This window comes from Ictalurus punctatus, chromosome 25, assembly GCF_001660625.3.
Source record: "Ictalurus punctatus breed USDA103 chromosome 25, Coco_2.0, whole genome shotgun sequence".
In the NCBI taxonomy this organism is placed as follows: domain Eukaryota; kingdom Metazoa; phylum Chordata; class Actinopteri; order Siluriformes; family Ictaluridae; genus Ictalurus; species Ictalurus punctatus.
In genome coordinates, this window is record NC_030440.2 from 412,501 (window position 1) to 431,222 (window position 18,722).

The 18,722-nt window shown below is 43.2% G+C and overlaps 1 protein-coding gene across 1 annotated transcript; it reads left to right on the plus strand.

Moving 5' to 3' along the window:
- Positions 1–5,181: 5,181 nt before the first annotated feature.
- Positions 5,182–16,200, plus strand: ptchd4 (patched domain containing 4). Its single transcript, XM_017455412.3, has 3 exons — positions 5,182–5,743; positions 11,220–11,700; positions 14,479–16,200. Exons 1-3 carry the CDS (start codon positions 5,186–5,188, stop codon positions 16,128–16,130), a joined length of 2,691 nt encoding a protein of 896 aa, XP_017310901.2. The 5' UTR covers positions 5,182–5,185; the 3' UTR covers positions 16,131–16,200.
- The last annotated feature ends 2,522 nt before the right edge of the window (positions 16,201–18,722 follow it).

An 18,722-nucleotide genomic window follows, 5' to 3' on the forward strand; every position in this document is an offset into this window, starting at 1 on the left:
GTGCTTTCAGTATGTGGTGTGACCCCCTTGTGCAGTAATAACTGCAAATAAACGTTTGGGGTAAGTGTTGATCAGTCCTGCACATCGGCTCGGAGGAGTTTTATCCCGTTCCTCAGAACAGAACAGCTTCAGCTCGGGGATGTTGGTGGGTTTCCTCACATGAACTGCTCGCTTCAGGTTCTTCCACAACATTTCTACTGGATTAAGGTCAGGACTTTGACTTGGACGTTCCAAAACATTAACTTTATTCTTCTTTAACCGTTCTTTGGGAGAACAACATCGCTGGTATAATTCAGAACTCATTGTTCCATCAATGATGGCGAGTCGTCCTGGTCCAGACGCAGCAAAACAGGTCCAAACCCTGACACTACCACCACCATGTTTCACAGATGGGAGAAGGTTCTTCTGCTGGAATGCAGTGTTTTCCTTTCTCCAAACATAACGCTTCTCATTTAAACCAAAAAGTTCTATTTTGTTCTCATCCTTCCGCAAAACACTTTCCATTAGACTTCTGGCTCGTCCACATGATCTTTAGTAAACTGCAGAAGGGCACGATCTGTCTGAGTGTGGATTGGTGGAGTCCAAACTCTTTAGAGATGGTTTTGTGACCTTTTCCACCATGATGAGCTTCAACAACTCTTTTTCTGAGGTCCTCAGAAATCTCCTTTGTTCGTACCATGATACACTTCCACAGACGCGTGTTGTGAAGATCAGACTCCTGTAAAGATAGATCCCTGTTCTTTAAATAAAACAGGGCGCTCACTCATTCACACCTGACTCTAATTTCACCTTCAGATTAAACCGATAATCCTAGACGTTCACATACTTCACATTTCCCCACTCAGATCTGGAATACTGGATCATTTTCCTCAGATATCTTTGTCTCATTTGTTGAACTGGGTTCTTTTTGTCTACTTTTAGAACTTGTGTGAAAATCTGATGATGTTTTAGGTCATATTTATGCAGATATGTAGAAAATTCCTATACATGTGAAATCCACACACTAGCATGTCCAATGAATCCGATATGAATCCGCTATTGTGAGTTACTGAACATTGGGGCAATAACCTTTTTTCCCTTCATAGGCTCAGCGTGGGTTTTCTGTGGGCAGCCCACACTCTGAAATGGCCACATAAATGTGGTTTTGCCCACACTGGGCCACTAACCTTTCTCCACTAGTATGCCCACATCACGCCACACGTGGGGCCAATGTACAAATCCCTAATGGCTGTGAGCCGATATATAGTCACCATAACCTGATTGTACATCACCAGGAGACAATAACTCAAGTCATCCATCTCACCAAGTCATATGCATTATCGGAAGCCTTGAAAAATGTTTTCATTACGTTAGCATAAAGAAACCACCCACGTCTTTTTTTTTAACGAGTTACGGATTGTGTATTAATACAGATGGAGGGTTTAAACCCAAAGATAAAATGGGTTTGTAATTAAAAAATATATATGTAATTATATAATGCATGATACATCAGGAAAACTCCAGTCTAAAAGTATTTAATAGTATAAAATTATTATTAGTATAAAAGTAATATCTGTGTATGTTTTATATAAAAGTGTCCTGAATTCCCAATGAAATGAGTCGAGGGCCTCGGTTTAATTCCGTATGTTGATGTACAGTGTTTCCTTATTGAACAGGAAGTCAGACTGATGGCGTGCTGAGGTGCTTGACTGATTTACACAACAGCCAATAGTGTTCAAGATATGCCACATTCCCCTAACACCTCCTGTTCCTTTTTTTCCAGTAAGAAGAAGAAATTTGTTAAATTCATCTGGAACAAGAGACGCTCCAGGCTCTACCTATCACTTCTTATACCCTAGGCCATCTTTATGTAGAGCAACAATTCTTTTTTTTCAGATCCTCAGAGAGTTCTTTGCCATGAGGTGCCATGTTGAACTTCCAGTGACCAGTATGAGTGAGTGTGAGAGCGATGACACCAAATTTAACACACCTGCTCCCCATTCACACCTGAGACCTTGTAGCACTAACAAGTCACATGACACCGGGGAGGGAAAATGGCTAATTGGGCCCAATTTGGACATTTTCACTTAGGCGTGTACTCACTTCTGTTGCCAGCGGTTTAGACATTAACGGCTGTGAGTTGAGTTATTTTGAGGGGACAGCAAATTTACACTGTTACACAAGCTGTACACTCACTACTTTACATTGTAGCACAGTGTCATTTCTTCAGTGTTGTCACATGAAAAGACATCATCAAATATTTACACAAATGTGAGGGGTGTACTCACTTTTGTGAGATACTGTAGATGTCGATTCCTGCGTTGTTTGCTTTGACATAGAGTTCAGTTCTGACATTCATAAAAACCTGTTGGAGAGCAAAACTGGGTTGGATGTGACCTCAAAATATGTAAGGCTCTTACTACATTATTTCCATCCATTTTGCTCACAGGTATTCCACCTAGCCTAATGACGTCTCCCACCAATCCCAGCGCTCCTGTAGTCCTCCGTTATGGCCACTGGGGAGTCCTTTGGCTGTTTTATAATGAACACCACATGGATGGAACTCAACTAGTAATCAACACACCAGCACCACAACTCTGTAATGACGAATAGTCCTGATTAGTCCCTGTAGCTCTGCCTGAGCTGAGCCATCCCACCTCGCTGGATTACACACCCTCAGGTCATGAAATTAGTTTTCATGAAGAAAAGAAATTTCACCGTACTATAATGTATATGTGACAAAAATTCACAATTCTTCTTAATTTTGCACATAATCATTCCCTAACAATGGCTCATGGAAGGTCCAAGTGTGGAGTTTGTTAGAAGCTCAAAAACTACTCAGTAACAGAGTGCAGGTCAAAAACAAATCCGAATGAGCCAGCGGAATCACAACAATAACATTTGCCGTTAAAAAATAAAGAAGAATCCAAATACCAGGAAATCCAAACAAATGGCTCATGAATGCAGAACATGAACAAACGCAATGTGAGGTCATGTTCGTGTCTCTGAACGAGGAGGAACCATGAAGTTATTGATTACAAATGAGCTGGGTGAACTGGAAGTGGACTACTTTCCAGTGGTGTGGATCTCCGGTGGTGTGGACCTTTACACTGTATGCTAGTAGCGTGCAATTTAGTAGCTATTTAAAATAAACTGAAAGGTATTTCTGTCTGGCATGGTTGTGGTTTCTAGCTAGAAACACTACAAAACACAGTATTGGTATTATATTTTGCAGCATTTTGACCGTAATCTGAAGAGCACATGATGATATTTCCAGTCAGTCAAAACCCAAACCTTGTAAATTCCTAAACTTTAGATCATTTATATGCAGTGGTAATGCATGTTAATAATAATGGGACAGTCTGTCGTCACAGATATGTGCGTGTTCTATTTAGTAAACCAGTGAAATTAAGCACATAAATGAATGTCAATGGCCAACGCACGGGCCACATTGGTTTGGGTGTAAAATATACTTTATGGACATGAATGTATTACGTGAAATGAATGAATATGTGATCCTAAATAAACTGACAATCCCAATTACAGTTGTACCTTATTATTATTATTATTATTATTATTATTATTATTATTATTATTATTATTATTATACTGCCTTTCCCTTTTCCCTACTTCTAAACCTGGAAGTGTTTAATGTGTCTAGTTTAATATCCATGGAATGGTCCCGTCATTCACTTTAATGCTGGTAGACCTCCCATACTCATTTTGTGCAACCATAGCAACCATAGTGCTGGGGTGTTTCATACATCCATTTATGCATCAATTATATCCTCTCTTTACTGAACCATGCCGGACATCATGAAATATATACGATTCAAATATAAACGTATGCAGACGATTTGAACTACCTTATCACTGTTACATGGTATAAGCACATCTTTATATAAACTCGGCAAAATCAACAACAAAGAATGAAACGTCCTCTCACATTCACCTGCTTTTATTTCCAGCAAATTTCTTAACGTGTGTAAACATTTCGCACCAGATTGGTCAGTTCTTGCTGTGAGATGTTCCCCCACTCTTCCACTAAGGCATCTGCACGTCCTCCATCACGTCTTTGTGGGGGGACACATGGTTGGTTACATGTCATTTTCCACTGTGAGGACGATCAGCTGTCCTTCCTGTCTCACTGTAGCGGCGTCTTACATTACAGACATCGCAGTTTATTGCTCTGAACACATCTGCAGTCCTCATGCCTCCCTGCAGCAGGTCTATGGCATGTTCACGCAGGTGAGCAGGAACCCTAGATGTCTTTCTTCAGGTGTTTTTCACAGTCAGTAGAAAGGTCTCTTTAGTGTCCGTGACTTATTGTAACTGTGACCGTAATCACCTGTTTTTCCTAGCTCAAGCTTTTTGGGGTCAACTTCCTGTTGATGGTGATAGAAATAAATCATGTTGTTTTAAGGGCTTAGAAACATATTTGACCTTTATGTTTGCATGTGGAAATTCCCTACATAACCTGTCCAGTTTACCTTCAGCAGAAAGCTGTGCAAATAAATTATTTTTCATTGCACATGTGATCACTGGAATGTTTCACTATCCCTCCCAGATGAGAACGTCTAGGCCTACATTAACATCTCCAGAGGAAGCCAGAGCTAATTCAGACATTGACTGTATCTGGTGGATTCCGGGTCATATTCATATTCATATTCAGTTCAAGTTCATATATCACAGCCAAGTAATCAAGAGTTCTGCAGCATTTGCTTTATGTTCATCCAGTCTAGAAAAGAGCACAAAACCTGGCTTGGGTATTTAGGATGGAGAAACTCTGCCGAAAATAACCTGCCTTACCCCAGTGGACCACAGTACAGTACAGAGTTGCAGATCAATCGGCACATCAATCCGTCGATGCTGGAGCTGGAATGAGGAATAATAGAACACACACACTGCTGTAACCAGAGTGAGATTAACGCGTATCTGGTGGAGGAGGGAGGCATGTCTTGAGCAGAAACTAAAAAAAGCACACGCGCGCGCGCGCGCATACATACGCGCACACACACACACACACACACACACACATACATAGAAACACGCACGCACGCACACAAAGGGTAGCCGATCAATAATCTGTTTTTTGCACACCGCAGCATGGGAGCGCGTGTCACATGCACTTGCTAGGTAAAAGCAACAGAGGAGGAGGTGGTGGAGGAGGAGAAAGAGGAGGAGGTGGTGGTGGAGGAGGAGGTGGATGATGCTGCGGCAAGCGATCTACGGCGCGCTCAAAGCCTCGTTCTACTGGCTCGGCTTGTTCGTGAGCCGGCACCCGGTATTCTTCCTGACCGTGCCCGCCGTCCTCACGGCGCTGCTGGGCGGCGCGGCGCTGCGTGGATTCGCGCCCGAGGCTGACCTGGAGCGGCTGCTCGCGCCCGCGCACAGCCTCGCCAAGGTCGAGCGGCGCCTCGCCGACAGCCTGTTCCCGGTGGAGCGCTCGAAACACCGCCTCTACTCGGACCTGCACACGCCGGGCCGCTACGGCCGCCTCATCTTGCTCGCGAAACGCGGCGCCAACGTGCTCGAGCTGGCCGAGCAGGTGCTGCGCGTGCACCGGCACGTGCTGGAACTGCGCGTCGCGCACCGCGGCTTCAACTACACGTTCGCGCACCTCTGCGTGCTCGACGGCCAGCGCGAGCCGCGCCGATGCGTCCTCGATGATATAATCGCGATCTTCGAGGACATCCGCGAGGCCATTCTAAACAACAACACGTTCGCTAAAGTGCCCGTGAGCTACCCGAACACCACGTTAAGGGTAAGAGGGGTGTCGCTTTAAAAAATACTTTCATATTCAATGTGTCAATATTATTGGGCTACTAATAAACTATTTGCATTTGCACGTGCGATATGCTAATGACTGCACTATGCAATAGGCCAAATCCATTCTACTTTATTACTCCAGCCGCGGTGATAGCTATATTTACACAATCTGTTGATATATTACGTGTTATATGATTCATACAGACACATTTCCTTGGTCTACACAGTGCAGCTGGAGAATAAAGATCTCTGCCGCCGGTCGAGAGCGTGTGTGCGCGCGCGCGCGTGCGTGTGTTTATGGGAATGCTAAAGCTCTGTGAACGCTATGCTATGTAAGAGTGAAACTGCAGTACAGCAGCAGCCTATGAAACGCAGACTGTAGTGACGTTACCGCTACCGCAGCTCGCAGGGAAACCCTCGGAATGATGGTGGTCCCATATCCAGGTCTATGCAGTTGATGTTATGAATCAGCTGCATAGACCTGCATTGCACACAAGCTCAGTGCGCGCGCGCGTGTGTGTGTGCGGATGGATATGTTTTGCTGTAGCAGTACTCAATAGTGAGGTTACAGTTTAGGGTTCGCGTGCACTCAGTGTGCATTGGATCATTTCCTTTCATGACACTGATCCACGTCTTAAATGTCGTTTACAACAGCAAAACCACAGTCCAAGTCAAATGATTGTCCCATTTTTGTTTTGTACGTTGCACACAACTCTAGCCTACAGTTAGTGATGCACATTTTCACAAAATCACAGTGAAACCTGTGAGACTCTGAAAATAAGGTCAGAGGTCATGTATTCCAGCATGTCTAGGCCGTGTTCATGCGCTTACATACACCTCAATCTTTTCAGCGTGCATGTCGATCCAGTTTATTTCTATGTGTTCTGAAACTTTAAACCGTCCTACTGTCCTGCTGTGGTGTTGTTTTTTTAAAAACACCTAACCACTCGAGTGGCTCCTTCTGATCGGTTGTGGATGGATTTAAACTCGTGCAAAAAAAGGGACTTTTTTTTTTTTAGCTTGAGGTGGCAACAGTTGTGACATGAAGTTCTGGAAATGGCAGATTAGTCACAACAAGTTTACCATGCAGTCAGGAAATCACGTTTTCAAATATTCCTAAACCCCCCTACTAGTCCCGGTGGTCTTTTCGGCCCTGGCGGGAATCACTTTGATCTCACCGATCCTTTAACACGACCATGCTGTGTTTAATTCGTATGGAACATTGAGCTTTGTACCACGTTCTTGAATCCGTCCGACTGGTCGGAAGGTGCCGATTCGTTTTCTTTGACGAGTAGTGCCAGCGTTAACACGCTCGTTCGAATACTTTATCGTTTCTATAGTAACAACTCATCTACAGTGACCTATGGTACACGGTGGAGACGCTGAATAATCTAAGACGAAATCCATGATATTATTGATCAAGGTCTTTTAATCTTCATTTTTAACGTCTGTGGAAGGAGTCTCCAGTGTCAGCGCTTTGGAAAGTCTTTAGGGTGAAGGACTTCCCAGTTATATGTCAAGCTGTGTTTTGCGAGTTCGAGTAGGTTTTATTGTCATTCCTTTCATTACAAACTTTAGGAGAGTATGGTTGCGTGTGACCCGAGTTCCCCAGAATCACGGGAGTGTGAGACGTCGTAGCACAGTGACAGACAAAGGGCCACCCAGCTGTCCACTTTCGTGAGGAGCCTGGAACCTTCTCGAACCCTGGTGTTGAATCCGACTTCCTGTGGGAATAAACTGTTGTGGAGTTTACACCTGCGTTCATTATTGAAATGATTCAATTCAATTCAATTTTATTTCTATAGTTGTTTTTAAAGAAATATATAAATTCAGGATATACATTAGACATGTATGAATTTATCCCGAACGAGCAGCCAGAGGCGACAACGGTGAGGAAAAAACTCCCTGAGATGATATGAGGAAGAAACCTCGAGAGGAATCCGTCCTCATCCAGGTGACACCGGATAGTGCGATTGTAAATAATTTCCCTTTTAAAACTGCAAAAAAGTGCAATTGTGCTTACAGCGGTGCTTGGAAGTTTGTGAACCCGTTAGAAATTTCTACATATCTGCATATATATGACCTAAAACATCATCAGGTTTTCACACAACTCTTAAAAGTAGACAAAAAGAACCCAGTTAAACAAATGAGACAAAGATATCTGAGGAAAATGATCCAGTATTCCAGATCTGAGTGGGGAAATGTGAAGTATGTGAACGTCTAGGATTATCGGTTTAATCTGAAGGTGAAATTAGAGTCAGGTGTGAGTGAGGGAGCGTCCTGTTTTATTTAAAGAACAGGGATTTATCAGAGTCTGATCTTCACAACACGCGTCTGTGGAAGTGCATCATGGTACGAACAAAGGAGATTTCTGAGGACCTCAGAAAAAGAGTTGTTGAAGCTCCTCATGGTGGAAAAGGTCACAAAACCATCTCTAAAGAGTTTGTACTCCACCAATCCACACTCAGACAGATCGTGTACAAATGGAGGAAATAACTTCTAAACAACTAAAGTCCTCTCTCACATCGGCTGATGTTAATGTTCATGAGTCCACCATCAGGAGAACACTGAACAACAGTGGTGTGCATGGCAGGGTTACAAGGAGAAAGTCACTGCTCTCCAAAAAGAACACTGCTGCCTGTCTGCAGATTGTTAAAGATCACATGGACGAGCCAGAAGTCTAATGGAAAATGTTTTGTGGAAGGATGAGAACAAGATAGAACGTTTTGGTTTAAATGAGAAGCGTTATGTTTGGAGAAAGGAAAACACTGCATTCCAGCAGAAGAACCTTCTCCCATCTGTGAAACATGGTGGTGGTAGTGTCAGGGTTTGGACCTGTTTTACTGCGTCTGGACCAGGACGACTTGCCATCATTGATGGAACAATGAGTTCTGAATTATACCAGCGAATTCTAAAGGAGAATATCAGAACATGAGTCCGTGAACTGAGTCTGAAGAGAAAGTGGGTCATGCAGCAAGATAACGACCCTAAACACACGAGTCGTTCTCCCAAAGAACGGTTAAATAATGAATAAAGTTAATGTTTTGGAACGTCCAAGTCAAAGTCCTGACCTTAATCCAGTAGAAATGTTGTGGAAGAACCTGAAGCGAGCAGTTCATGTGAGGAAACACACCAACATCACAGAGTTGAAGCTGTTCTGTTCTGAGGAACGGGATAAAACTCCTCCGAGCCGATGTGCAGGACTGATCAACACTTACCCCAAACGCTTATCTGCAGTTATTACTGCACAAGGAGTCACACCACATACTGAAAGCACACTCACTCACAGATATGTAATATTAGATCATTTTCCTCCATAAATAAATGACCAAGTATAATTGTCTTTATCTACTCTGAGGACTTGTGTGAAACTCTGATGATGTTTTAGGTCATATTTATGCAGAAAAGTAGAAAATTCTAACAAACTTTCAAGTCCTGCTGTACTTACGAATATGATCATCAGAGGAGTTTCTGAATTCATTATAGTTTTAACTTAAGGTTTATTGTGTTGAAGTGTTCGATGATTGAGACTTGAGCGCAAAACTGGTTGTAGCAATTGCAGTCCTAAGACTATCCAAGGAAGAACATCTACAGCCATCTCAATGGTTTCTATGTGGTTCCATCCACAATAATCCCATGATCTCCCAGTGATGTTTAGGCTGTCAATGTGCGGCCACCTTAGCAGCAGTGAGCTATTTACAGGTGATGAGAACTCCAAACAGAAGTAGGATCAGGATGGATCAGACACGTCTGGAGAGTAGCTCAACAGACAGAATGGGGGAGGGGAGGAATCATGCTCTTCTCCTATCATAGCGCGCCTGCCTCAAGGTTCGAAGTGTTGTGCATTCTGACATGCTCAGTAACCATTGTAAATAATGCTTATCGAGTGGCCGTAGCTTTCCTGTCAGCTCAAACTGTTCTGGATATTCGCCTCAGGGTGTTTCCACCTGCAGAACTGCAGCTCACTGGACGCTTTTTTCTTAATGCTTAAATTGAATGATATTAAAGGATAAAGAAAGTTAAGAGATATATCTGATTTAATCGGATCGGTGATCAAATGTTCTGGGACAGGAGCAATGCAAACAAGCCCTTAAAGAGCGTTCCCCCCAAACTGCAGCGTAATACCAATATCGATGCATGTAGCTTGCAGGCTATAAAAATGTGGCTGACTATTCATTATCCTAGCTTTGACACAGCAGAAAGTGAAGTGAACAGCAGGACTTGGAAAAGAAAGAAAGAGAAAGGTAAGGTACGCTTTGTTGCATCGTGACAGCAGGAAAAGAAATGCGCAAAAGGCCATTGAACGGCCGGACTGAACGCCTTTACAAAGTTAGAATGGAGAGGAGTTTGAGGTGGGCATGTGAGAAATGTTGGCTGCAATGCAACAGTGCAGTGAACTACAGACTTCAGAGGAGCTTACTAAGGAAGCCTCACATACAAAGACAGACCCTGAGGTAGTCAGTGGCTGCTTCTTATTCTCTAAACTCGAATAACAATCCCATGCTGAGAGCGCTCCCAGGCCACCGTATTGCAGGAGTGAAGCTCAGCAGCAGCAGCGAATGCGCCGCAGGCTTACGTTAAGGCTGCCTTAATGAATCTGAAGCTTCTAGTGAACATAGCTGATGTTTTGGAGCCTGACTTTGTGTAGCCAAACCACTTCCATACTAGTCCACTAGTGAAATGCATTATATGGTGCATTATTTTCGAATTCACTGCGACGGTTTTCTTTACAAATGATTTTTATTGACAACAGCTTGAGAGAAAAGTAGAATCTTTTCTTGACGAGTTTGTCGCGAAAACTTATGATCCGTATTTAGATCCAATCCATCGGCGTGTCGTCTGAACGTGTGCTTTGATTAGCAGTTAACACGGTCCATATCAGGCGTTTGCTAGGCGTTTAAAACGTGAACACTTGTGAGTTCGAGTTTTCCACCGGTTACAGAGCTAGTGCTGGTAGAAATCGAGGGAAAAGCCTTCTTTATTCATGTATGTTGAGAAACGAACAGATGTAATATGAAACATTGACGTACTTATAGCTTTATGCTCGTCATCGAGGTCTAAAATGTTCCTACATTTGATTTTGGTGAACAGTGAAGCAACATATTTTGCTTTAGTATGCTAATTATTTTCCTGGCTAGTAGTTTGTTAGCCATATACAGAAGTTATTGCACTTTTGCACGGAATCACTGCTTGTAAAACAAAACAAACAAACAAACAAAAAAACCCTGTTCAAATCGGCAATAAAAAATAGCTTCAGTTGCATCGTGTTTGCAAAGTCTGCTCCACGCTGTACCTCCTCCGCGTCTGCTAAAAGTGGCCTTCGAGTAACGGAGCCGGTGTACAGTCCAGCTGATATGTAATCCCGATGGACGTTAATGTGAGTGTGTAAAACACACACATTGGAGCATGGGTGGGGTCATTAGTAAGACTATCATACCGATAGGTTTCCCCCCCCTCTCTTTTCTCTCCAGGATGGCCGAGTGGCATTTATCGGGCACCAGCTGGGCAGCGTTGTGCTGGCATCACATGGGCGTGAGCGGCATGTCAAGTCGGCACGGGCTGTCCAGATCACCTACTACCTACGTCGGCTGGCTCCCACGGTACAGGATGCTATTGCTGAGAAATGGGAGAACGAGTTTGGTAAGATGGCGCAACATTTAGCAACAGCCAGCCCTGACCTGCACGTGCAGGCGTTAACATCGTTTGGTCTGTGGCGCGACTTCCATGCGACGGGGGCACTGGCGAAGGGCGAGGTGCTGGTGGGCCTGGTACTGGTGCTGCTGGCTGCCACCATCTCCAGCTCTATGCGTGACTGTCTACGTGGGAAGCCCTTCCTGGGGCTGCTCGGTGTGCTCACTGTCTGCAGCGCCAATGTCACCGCTGCTGGCATCTTTTTCATCTCACATGGCAAGTTCAACTCCACGCTGCTCGGCATCCCCTTCTTTGCCATGGGTATGTGCTGCTTTTCTTCCTTGTTGCATGTGATTGTGCTAATTGCTATAACTGTCTTCTTAAAAGCATTTTTTTTTTAAACTTTTGTTGTTCCTGGAATAAAAAAAGGATAAAAACATATTGAATTTTTTTTTTTTTTTGTATTTAGAGTACGAGATCTCTTTAAGGTTTCGTTATGGGGGGGGGGGGGGGGGGGGGGGCACTTTAATAGGAACACTTGTATGAATCATCACCATTGCTCATTCACGCTATTATCCACTCAGCCAATCAGCGCAAGTGGCACGGACGTTGGTGCCTGGCTGGTTTGAGTATAGAATGTTTCCTTTTCTTTTTTTTATTGCGCTTTTTTTTATTTCCTAAACTTATCTGAGCCTTTTAACCGTACATTTCTCAGCTCTGAGCACGAGTTGCAGAAGTCCGTCCCTGCCACATGATGGTCTGATTAGATAACAGCATGAACGAGAGGCAGTGAGAGCACGCTGTACATGAGATATAAGAGTTCAGAAAGGAACTGCGGTGCTGTAGATGTAGTAACCCGGACGCACGCCTGGAGCAGACGGCAGCACAGCTGATGTCTGGGTGGGAAAAAGCGGGGTCGTGTATGGGGTCTGTATTGGGGTACTATGAAAAGATGTTCACACACAGAGAACATTATTACCATCATACAAATTTTCACTTGTATTTCATAACAGCAAGATCTGACACATTCAGGCCAGAGCAACAGCACACATTACACATCCTGCATAGTGTAGGCTGGGGGAAATATGGATTCCGTCAGATTCCTTCACCGCAGCCTCGAAGACCGTCGGCCTATGTGTTACCTCATATTTATACCCCTGTGAAACAGGAAGTCATGGTTGAACAATTTCCTGTTCCTACTGTACTAAAAAAAGTACAATATCAATGAGAATATACTTCATTGTTGTACACCTACATTTAACAAAGATCTTTTTTTTTTTATAAACCTGTGTTGTTTGCAATTGTTTGATATCCACGAGAGCCGAGGAATTTTGTGAATACTTTTTGAACAATAAAGATGATTTTTCACAGCCTTCTTTAGCTCATTGCACCAAGGGTGCCAATATTAGTGGAGGGCAGTGTAGGTATAGAAAAGGATTTACAGCACTGCACGTATTGAAGGAATGTTAAATGTTTGGTGTGCTCCTGTAATGAATAGAAGGGGAGTCAAAGGCGCACGGCGGTTTTTGTGTGAAGTCTCTAGTATACCCAGTTGAGATTATCCACAGCATCAGGAGGTGAGTCATAAATGCAGATCCGTCCAAGACAGGAGCAGGAGTGATGCACTACTCAGTAAATCTCTGTAATATTCAGTGGTGCAATAAATCTTTTATTTCAGACGGATTAAATGTAGCAGAGAGAGAGAGAGAGAGAGAGAGAGCGTGTGAGAGAGAGAGAGAGAGAGAGCATTTTCTTACCTGAGGAAGCCTGTGGAGGACGGGAAGTGATGGGAAAAGAAAGAGACATGTCTTGCTGAGACTGTGGCTATTTATACCATGAAAGATTAACTCCAACCCAAGAACTATGAGCAATGAAACGGATCCTTCCCTGAATTTCGAAGGGAGAAGGAATAGCTCTGGTCAGCATGATCTGGAACATGGAAGGGTCCATAGCTACAGTGTTAGTACAGGCATGACCCTGAGACACCTGCATCCCTCCAAGCAACTCAAGACCACCGTCCAACTCCATGCAGTTCAATTGAATTTGATTTGCATAGCACTTTTAACAATAGCAGGTTCACAGAAATTGGGATGTATATTAATATTTGAATATTTATATGATGGCACCCAGGGACATAAAATGTCCACTCCACCATCAAAGCATCCCAGTTCACTCTGTATGTACATGAACCCCTGAGCTGTAGATTTACCCAAGATGCATGTTCTCAGTCTTGGGGGTCCCAGTTTCATGAACCTTCATTCAGTTTGGAGCTGGTCTTAAGTCGGTTTTTTAACCCAGACTGCAGCTTGTTAATTAAAACAGCCTTTATGCTCAGGAAAATACGGCGTGAAATGCAGTCTGTGAACCGACTAAACTAAACTTAAACAGGTTCAGTGTTTACTGCTTTTCCTACTGAGACAGCGTGGAGAGATGCATATATCTGCAGAAATTCAACTCAATACTAACAGTGAGAAAAAAAAAAAAACCCAACATATTTGTGGATAAATCTAAATAACTGCTGACTCATCATCATCATCGTCATCATCGTCATCATCATCATCGTCATCGTCATCGAATCGCCTGGCTGCGATGGCTCTACTGATGGAGTTTCAGAACTTCCTCAGCCCGCTCTACAGTATAAATCCGTCACTATAACTAGTCCTCTCTAACATCCGGAAGCACACATCTAATGCTCCAGTCTTCTCCATCAGACTGGCTGTTAGTCTCAGTTATCACGAACGAAAGACAAATAGCTACGCACGCCACACACAGGAAATAGTGAGGATGTTCCGTTTATATCAAGGAGGAATGTGTGTGGGGAATCTGGTGGGAGGTGAAGTCTCTAAAGGCAACCATTTGGTGAAAAAATTATAGAAGCAGAAGGAAAAAAAAACAAATTCCTTGATCTCAGGACAGCTTTTGATATATATTTCTAGCTATATATAGATAGATATTTATAGATATTTATAGATACTATATATAGATATATATTTATGCGATTTTTTTTTCACCTTTTCTCACACAAACTTTCCGCTCCAGGGTGCGTTAATGCCTTTGTTAGTATATTTAAATACCTGAAATGTTCGTGTTTCTTCACAGGGCACGGAACCAAAGGAGTGTTCGAGCTCCTGGCTGGCTGGAGAAGAACCCGGGAGAGTCTGCCGTTCAAAGAGCGAGTGGCAGATGCCTTTGCCGATGTGATGGTATGCTACACCATGACGAGCTCGTTGTATATCATCACGTTCGGCATGGGCGCCAGTCCTTTCACCAACATCGAGTCCGTGAAAGTGTTCTGTCAGAGCATGTGCGTGGCCATCCTGGTCAATTACTTCTACGTCTTTTCCTTTTACGGCTCCTGCCTGGTGTTTGCTGGCCAACTCGAACAGAATCGCTACCACAGTGTTTTCTGCTGCAAAATCCCCTCTGTAGAATACCTGGACCGCCAGCCCACATGGTTCAAGACCATGATGAGTGATGGCCATGATCTTTCCACACACCATGACAGTATGCCCTACCAGAATCACTTTATTCAGCACTTCCTGAGGGAGCATTACACAGAGTGGATTACTAACACATATGTCAAGCCCTTTGTGGTCATCCTCTACCTGATCTATGCCTCGTTTTCATTCATGGGATGTTTACAAATCAGTGACGGCTACAATATAGTGAATTTACTCTCCAGCAACTCGCCCAGTGTGTCGTTTGCCCTGACCCAGCAGAAACTGTTCAGCAACTATAGCCCAGTGATAGGATTCTACATCTATGAGCCTATTGAATACTGGAACTCCACAGTACAGGAGCACCTCAAGACACTGGGGCAGGGTTTCAATAAGATTTCCTGGATTGATAATTACTTTAATTATTTGAAGGTCACAAATGTCAGCGCATCAACCAAAAGCGATTTCATCAATATTCTCAAGACGGCATTTCTTAGAAGACCGGAGTACCAGCACTTCACGGAAGACATAATTTTCTCAAAAAATGGCGATGAGTATGACATCATTGCATCCAGGATGTACCTGGTAGCGAGAACCACTGAGAAGACAAGGGAGGAGGTGGTGGAGCTGCTGGAGAGACTCAGACCCCTCTCTCTTATAAACAGCATCAAGTTCATCGTCTTCAACCCCACCTTTGTGTTCATGGACCGCTACAGTTCCTCAGTTGTCTCCCCAATTCTAACATCAGGTTTCAGTGTCCTGACCATCCTCATCCTCACGTTCTTCCTCGTCATTAACCCCTTAGGGAACTTCTGGTTGATTTTGACCGTCACGTCTGTGGAGCTGGGTGTCCTAGGCCTCATGACACTCTGGAATGTAGATATGGACAGTATCTCTATCCTGTGCCTTATTTATACTCTGAACTTTGCCATGGATCACTGTGCCCCTCACCTCTACACGTTTGTACTGGCCACCGAGCACACCAGGACTCAGTGCATCAAGATTTCGCTCGAAGAGCATGGGGCAGCCATTTTGCAGAATGCCTCGTGCTTTGTGATTGGGATAATGCCCCTGCTCTTTGTGCCTTCCAACCTGACCTACACACTGTTCAAGTGCTCACTACTCACCACCGGATGTACAGTGCTGCACTGTTTCATCATCCTCCCGGTCTTCTTGACTTTTTTCCCTCCCTCCAAGAAAAGGCACAAGAAAAAGAAACGGGCGAAGAGGAAAGAGCGCGAGAGGGAGCGCGAGAGGGAGGAGATCGAGTGCATCGAAGTCAGAGAGAACCCCGACCATGTGACCAGCGTCTGAGACGTTTGTGCGAGTGTAACCGGGAGCGTAACCGGGAGCGTAACCGGGAGCGTAACCGGGAGCGTAACCGGGAGCGTCCCGTCCACTCGGACGGCACGAGATTACATATATTATATTGTAGCGTTTCGCAGTCATGTGGGTCGAAGTGGATCCACCTTTTCAAGTGACCCCTCAACAGCTCCACGAATACTAATAGGCACGCTTGCTATCTAGAGCAAGAACGTCTTCTTATGTTGCACCATTCATCCCAGACTAGTCTATAGCATCTGCCTGCTTCTGAGGACAGGTCACCTGTTATTTCCGTGATTAAAATGATATCACGACCTGCTAAAACCAACGCCGAGCTGTTTCTCGAGCATGGCCGGGAGTAGATCGAGAGAGTAGTACTAATACTAATAAGTCTGAAATTGTCCAAAATTGTAGCCGATGTACTATATATGGCTGATGTGTTTAGACATGAAAGGCTGAAAAGAATACATTTCAGATGACTGAAAATCCTGACTATGTATTTTTCACTAGACAAAATGTATAGAGTTGAAATTCAGTCATTATTGTCAAATACGTGCGAAGGCTAACGAGTTCATACATGTAGCATGACATTATTATTATTATTATTATTATTATTATTATTATTATTAGAAAGTTTGTCGAAGTTGAGCAGAGCAGATGTTATACACTGTCCATTCAAATGAACAAACGAACATGAAGGTACAATTTCGTGACATTACGTTGGAACCGGATGTCCTTGTTGGAATTCTGTCTGTGTTTCCGTTCGTTTTGCAGCATTTCGAAGGCGTAATACGAGACACCACAACTACGGGCTGAGAATGACGCGAACAAACGTTTCGAGTCGTTTTACGTGTCCAAAACAGTAGATGGATAAAATAGACACTACGATAGATACTGAAAGTTGCAGCGAAAGAAGTTTTCCAAATGAATACTCGTTACAGTCAGCGCCAGACTTTTACATCCAGTGTTTATTCACCCACATGATGATGATGTTTTTTTACTTACTAGTAAGACAGTATACGATCCAAGCATCTGAGAGTAATGCAAATGTTGTAGAATTAGATATGCACCAGCTGAAAAGAAGACAGTGCAAAATAGTTGTAGGAAGAACAAAGTCTGCAGGAACTAAACACTGTAGTAGGACTTATTGCTAGAACATAGAGAAATATTAGTTACAAAGCAGTCCGTCAACTAAAACGAGAAATAATACATAACAATAACAGTAGCGTACTGAGTAAATTACTACGGGCTTTATTACAACAGTACATTTTTATTTATTTATTTTTAAAGTTACAATACGCACCCTGTCATTAAAGAAATATAATGTTGTCAGGCGTAATTTTTTTTATTTTAATCATTGCCTAATATAAGGATTATGGTTCTTTTGATTTTGAGCAAAAACTATTGAGCTGATATAACGTATTATTACAGGTAGTTCAGCCGCAGTTTTAGAACAGAAACATCAAACATTTGAAAGTTTTTTGAGTTTTTAAAGTTATTTTAGGAGTTAGTATTCTTAATTTATCCTTGTTTGTGATGAAAGCCTTGGGTAAATATTGTTGTCTGGGCAAAATGCCAGCTATTGGCTACAAAAAAAACAAAAACAACAACAAAAAAAAACCACACGCTGAAACATCGGTGAATCTTTTCTTGTTAAAACATTGGATTCGCAACAATTTGTATGAGTTTTATTTGTGAAAACGAGCGTGTGTGATTACTGCCAGAGATCAACCAGCTGCTTCCAGTGTTAGATCCGTTCGCCGTGACTGCGCCAGTCGAAGGGTCTAATAGTGAAGGTACTGGGGAATTATTCCAAAGGCAGATAAACTGTAAAAGAGCCACGTTTTGATCAGTGTGTTAGGCAACATGTCAATCTGGAAGAATTCACACCGAAGAGTCCGCTCCCGTTAAAATGTTACAGGTGAAGAAGGTTAGGGCATAATGAGCAGGTCTGTCTTTTATTCTGTCTTAATTTGTATGTAATTCAACGGCATCTTATTAACTCGTTCGAATGCCTGCTTTCTGTCGAGACAGGCGGATCACGTGGACCAAACAGGTGCAAGTGAGAGTGAATGTATTCAGCGGTGCTTGAAAGTTTGGGAACCCTTTCGAAGTTTCTATATTGTTGCATAAATGTGAGCTAAAACATCATGAGATTTTCACACAAGTCATAAAAGTGGATAAAGAGAACCCAAATTAAACAAGTGAGACAACAATATTATACTGGGTCATTTATTTATTGAGGAAAATGATCCAATATTACATATCGAGTAAATTCTAAAGGGTTCACAAACTTTCAAGCACCCCTGTGGCAATTGCGGAACAATACATCGAATACAACACTAAACCTGTTTTTGAACGAGCGGTGGCTTATTGAAGACGACGGGTGCGGTTTCTCAGAATGTCAGGCATCGAACACCGTGTGTACACGTCCACCATGTTCATCTGACCAGCCGTTGAAGCCGATGGAGATCTTGATCTTGATGTGTAAACGACGATGGCGTCACTATCTAATTTTATGTAGGAAGAGGGCATGCCAATGAAGTAGGCTATATAAAGAAAAGAAATGCATTCAATCATATA